This window comes from Xiphias gladius, chromosome 24 (assembly GCF_016859285.1).
Source record: "Xiphias gladius isolate SHS-SW01 ecotype Sanya breed wild chromosome 24, ASM1685928v1, whole genome shotgun sequence".
Classification (NCBI taxonomy): domain Eukaryota; kingdom Metazoa; phylum Chordata; class Actinopteri; order Istiophoriformes; family Xiphiidae; genus Xiphias; species Xiphias gladius.
Window position 1 is genome coordinate 15,928,202 of NC_053423.1, and position 5,707 is coordinate 15,933,908.

Consider the following 5,707-nt stretch of genomic DNA (forward strand, 5'->3'; position numbering starts at 1 on the left):
AGCATCTTCAAAGCAGCCAACTGCTTTCCCATGATGCCGTGTGGTCAGACTGCAGAGGGAAGTTAGGGAGATCAGAAAACCTTATTCCTGCAGAGTCAGATTCCTCTCTCTCGCACACACAGGGCCCAAGTTCCTCACTCTTTCCATACAGAGAAACCAGAGACGGAACCTGAAAGTGGTGTGTGTGTGTGTGTGTGTGTGTGTGTGTGTGTGTGTGTGTGTGTGTGTGTGTGTGTGTGTCTGTCTGTCTGTCTGTCTTATCCAGAATGATCATGTGACAGCAGGACCAGCTGATGGTAAGCAAAAAATATATATATGTGTCTGTGTGTGTGTGTGTGTGATGTATTTATGCAGAGGTATAAACTTATAAACAGGCCCAGAACATTTACGTTAATTGAACTGTAATGATGTGATTAAAGGGAAGTACCACTCAATTTCATGACTCACATGCCTGCTAGGACTGACACTTGACTTAAAAATGATTAACGTGAACAGCTCTTCTCCTAACGGATTTACGACATCTTATTTTAAATTACTACAGCTCAAGTCATTGTACAGCAAAACTGTAGATTCAGCTCTGATGAGATGGTTGAGTTGAAAATGTTTTGTAGTTTTATAGAGTAGGAAACAGAATCACAATTTTTATGTGCCTGATCAGTTAAAATGATCTAATTATCATCTCGTTTGTTTTCGCTGCATCAGCTCATTCCACACAACGCAACCTGTTGCTGTGGTGAGACACTGTCCTCTGGTGGAGCAATTCCATTGTTTTTCTTTCATGGTTGCATGGTGCCTTCTTAAGTGCAGTGAATATCTCCACCATTATTTAAAAAAAACAAACCAAGAACTTTTACTTTTACTTCAAATAGAAAAAAAAAGTACATCAAATGAGACAAAACCTGCAAGCTACTCAAGGCGGCAAACTTGACAACTGAAGTTTGCCGCTGCACTCACACGGTAAATACTTGTTTCTACAAACATACACTCCCTGGCCACTTCATTTGGTACATCTCTACAAAATCTATTTTATGCCTTAATTAGTAAACTGGAGATGACAGGAAATGATGGAGAGATAGAGATGGGGAAGGACATAACAACAAAGGTCCCCAGCCAGACTTGAACCAGCGATGTTGCAGGTCATGGTCGCCATTTTAACACCTAGGCCACAGGGGCCCCTCAAAAACACAATTTAATGAAGCAAGCGATATTTCCATTAGTACAAGCTCATCGATTTCACTGCAAGACCATCCCGTTCTCGTCCAGTATTTGTTCTCACCAGTCTCAGGACAACATCCAAACAAGGTCAGGGGGATGGAAAGGTGAAAACATGGAGAGATAAAGGGATGAAGATGGATGGAGGGACGTAGCCACTGAAGTGTTTTATAAAGTGGTTTGTTTTGCTCATATGGAATAGAAATGTTTTTTTTTTTCCTGTTCATCCATCACTCTTGGTGAGTCCCACGGTCTCTCTGGAGCGTTCCATCCACAGGTGTCGAGGGGTGTCCACCTGTCTAAGCAGACTGGTCCGTTCTGGCTGCAGAGAGGGGTGTGCTGGTGAGAGTGAGAGCGGCCACGCTGTGAGCGATCGCCAGCGCCGTACCCGAACATTTATTCAGTGAGTTCTTCTCCCCTTCTCCCCCACTTGTATGCCTGGCCTCCCCGTCCACCTCCCTCCCTCCCCTCCTCCTCGTCCTCCAGACTCTCTTGAAGCTGTCCGTCACAAAGCAGTAAACCACTGGATCCAGGCAGCTGTTGAGGCTGCTTAGGGTCACTGTGATGTGATAGGCAAGCACCTGTCCTGCCCCCTGCCCCAGCCCCTCCCCTTCAACTTTGACCCGGAAGTACACCAGCACCTGGCGGATGTGGAAGGGCGTGAAACAAACAGTGAAGACCACCAGGACGGTGGCCAAAAGCCTGATGGCACGAGCCCTCCTCGCCCTGCTGTTCTGGGGCATCAGGCCGTGGTTGGAGGAGAGAAAACAGGCAACGCGCAGGGTGAAGCCCACCACAGCGAGTAGGGGGAGGAGGAACTCCAGGATGGTGAGGTAGAAGAGGGCAGGGAGGAGCACGCAGGAGGAGCTGAACTCCAACGCTGTGGTCTGGAGAGAGGAGGAGAGTTGAGAGATGCCAACACATCAAGTCTGTAAGTGCTTCCTTTCTTTTAAATGGATCATTCATCTAATATAACACAACAAGGATTCAGCCTCCACATCAGTTGTTCCCAAGCATGTAGATATATAATATATCAGTCTCATTTTAGTGATCAGTTGTTTATGGTGTTTTTAAGGTCCGTGACCAAAATATTGCATGTATAATAAAACCGGTGCTGACAATGTACAGGGATTCAACCTTTTCTTTCATTCATCTACGAACCAGATGTGCATTAGCCATTTTTTTAAATTTTATATTAGCTACTTTGCTACTTTGTTTGTTTTGTGACCCCTTAATATGAAGCAACGTGTACTTGTGACATTCACATCACAGATAAAGGGCAGAAGAAGTAAAAATCTCCATTAATTGCACAAAAAAAAGCAAATATTCGAGAAAACACAGAAGACATGCACACAACTTTGTGCAAAATGTTTTCGTTTTGATTCTTTAAACCATCCTGTCCCCTTTCAGATTTATCTTAGGACATGACCATCACTCAAGCCGGTTCAATGATTCACGTCTGCTGTTCTAAATGCATGGTGGCCCATTTAGTGTGGGGAATATTTGCGCCTGAAGTGGGCCTCCCAGGCTGCACCTCCTCCCAGACACTGAAACACTCCCAACAAGCTGTACCAGAAGTTATAAATAGGTCTTAGGGTTAAGTTTATACTGCTATAGCCATGGTTGGAAGTTTGGGGTCTGCCATTCATAGCAAATTCCCCTGAAATTCCTTTGAAAAAAATCCTTTGAATCCAAGTGATGTTGTGCGCATTTCCAGTACAACTAAACCTTTTTGTTTCGATCAGGTTGAATAAATAGGAAGTTGGCATAAGAAGTGATTCCTATCTGTTCAGATAAAAAACTAATTTCCATTTACAATAGCTCAAACTTTATCAACAGAAAATTTAAAGATACTGTCATGTAATTCTGGACGCTGTGGCTGACAGATGATCACTGGATTTGAGGGATTTTCACTCCGCCATTTTATGGCAAGGCAAGGGGATCAGCCCACCCAAAGCTTAAACCTGTGTCTCGAGATAAAGGAGTCTGGGGGCAGGTTTTTGTGGGATGAGGTCTGGACCGCACGCTTTAATATGGTGCAGCTACTAGCGTTTGTCATGTCATGTCTCTCTCACAGGAAAAAGTTGGCCAAATGTCATAAACGTGGTCTGGCAAAAGGAAATGGAAAGAAAGAGGTGACAACAGAGGAGCATGCAAAACTTAAACAAAAAATTTTTTTTTTTCATTCCTTTTGTTTTTTTCTTTATTGTGGGAAATATTCAACATATTATTCCAATTGAGTTTTAAGGAGTATTTGATTTCGGTTTTTATCTTGATTCTGATTGCATCCTCTGAGACTTGAAATGTTTTATCTGGACCTCAGCGTGTCGTGTTCGCAGTGCATGTATCTTCACCTGGAAAGAGTAGGTGACCACAACTGCAGTGAACCACACTGTGGCGCTGAAACCCCTGGCTGCTCCTGTGGTCCTCCATCGACGGAGAGTGCGGGACGCATGGACGACAGCCAGGTACCGATCTATACAGATACTGAGAGGAGGGGAGGAAGGGGAGTCACCGAGAAAAACAAGGGGTAAAAAAGTGCTTCTGTACATGCTGACAGTGTTTATACATTTTAAATGCTGCATAATGGAGTGACCCGCCCACCTGGTCAGAAACAGGATACTACAATACATGTTGACAAAGTAGCTGAAGGTGTGAACGTAGGAGCAAGCCACACAGCTCCCTCCGCTGTGGTACAGGGCAATGCGAGCGGGCAGCGACAGCGCCACCAGCAGGTCAGCTACAGCCAGGTTTATGGTGTAAACCACAGACGCCGAGGCGTGGGCGGAGGCCCCGCAGAAGACGTAGAGAGCCAGACTGTTGAGGACCACACCGACCATCAGCATCAGACAGTTACACACCTGCAACAGGGAGGAATGGACCGTCAGCGCTCGGATACTTCGCCAAAGGTGGATGTTTGCTTTAATGGTCCTGCAGAGTCAAGCGAGTATTTGAAGGTTCAGTGCTTTGCCCAAGAGCAGTCTGGGGAACAGTTTTGGTCCTTCGCATTCCCCCACACAAATTTCTCTAGCCAGTGTGGAGAGCTGGTCTTCTAGATTTCAAACCATTATTAAGTCATATTATAGTACTTATTTATTCCATTTATTCTTTATTTTTCTCTTAAATAAGATGTTTGTGTTTATCTGTTCCGCCCTGCTTAATTATGGATAAATGTCATGATATTAGTCACAACAATTCTTAGGAAGTACTTTTTCTTAATAAACAATATTCCATTGTTCACTGACATAAATCTTTTAAAAACGACATTTTATTCTTAACAGCAATTAATGCAGTATAGTTTAAGTGGAAATGACCAAAATGATCAGGTACGTTATCTCACCATAAGAGAAACCCACACAGCGTAGAAGTCTTGGTACAGCTGCACATCCAGGTGGGCTAACCTGTGCAAGTGCGGTGCCCCCCACCCCTGGTCCCAGGCGCTGCAGTTAGTCAGGTCCGGAGTCAGGAGGGGCAGGAGCGGCTCAGTGGTGGGAGGGGAGCTGATGTTGGCAGGAGGACTCTCCATTTGTTGAAAAAGGATGAGTGAATAGTAGGTTGAGGTCTGATTGGCAGAAGGGAAATAAGCATCATCAGCATTATTAATTTTATTTTTATTAGAGCATAACAAATAAAAAATTCAACCTGCTTTGTGCAGAATTGGAAATCTTGTGTTTTTTGCACGTCATGGATAGTTTCCAAACTTGCGCTGTTGCTGTCTCCTCCCAACCATGTTTTCCCAAGTGATACTATAATATTCAGGCTTCTGTGAAACGAATGGCTCCCACATTGTTTGCTGGAGACAGATGCCTCAACCTTTTACCCTGGAGTCAGCCGTAGATATTGTATTGTAAACAGACTGAAGCAGCTCAAATCTAAAGTGACGGGGAGTGCTCCATTGGGTTTAAAACACCACAATACTCCAAGCTTAGTGAGAAGACACACACACACACACTTAAAACTAAAAGAGTAATGGCTTGTAAGGATGAAAAGTGGTCAACATCTGCAGAAGTTAATCCAGAGAGAGACTCGCCTTATAAACAACGTCCTCTTGTGCTGTGGAGATGGCTGAATCCATCTTCATATGCTCTCTAAAAGGATGGACGCTTTCAACACACTTAAGTACATGACCCCGTGTGTGACTTCACACACCGTGTACGGTATTAATATGATCCATGTCATTGTGTGCTGCTATTTAACATGCCGCTGACACATCTTGGGTTGAACACAAGATATACGTTTGTCTTGAATGAGTCACATAAATGTGATGGATGTGGCACATCCTGTTTAAAGGAGTGGAGGCTTTAAAATCCTCAATATGCAGATGCTGTTCACTTAGAGGAGGTTTCAGATGAAGGTAACTGTGCCATATGTTGGACATAAACTAAGAATTTTAAGGGAACCCTAGTTTGGCTTAGAGGATGTGAGGACAGATAAAATGCTGTAAAATAAAACCTGACAGCCATTTCGCAATGTCTTGGCGACTTTGTTCTGTAAC

The 5,707-nt window shown here is 44.1% G+C and overlaps 1 protein-coding gene across 1 annotated transcript; it reads right to left on the reverse strand.

The window, feature by feature from the left end:
- Window positions 1–1,511: 1,511 nt before the first annotated feature.
- On the reverse strand, window positions 1,512–4,738 carry LOC120786434 (G-protein coupled receptor 20). Its single transcript, XM_040121880.1, has 4 exons — window positions 4,553–4,738; window positions 3,817–4,073; window positions 3,567–3,699; window positions 1,512–2,099 (listed from the first exon to the last, which is right to left on the reverse strand). The coding sequence occupies exons 1-4, from the start codon at window positions 4,736–4,738 to the stop codon at window positions 1,512–1,514; spliced, it is 1,164 nt and encodes a 387-aa protein (XP_039977814.1).
- Window positions 4,739–5,707: the final 969 nt, after the last annotated feature.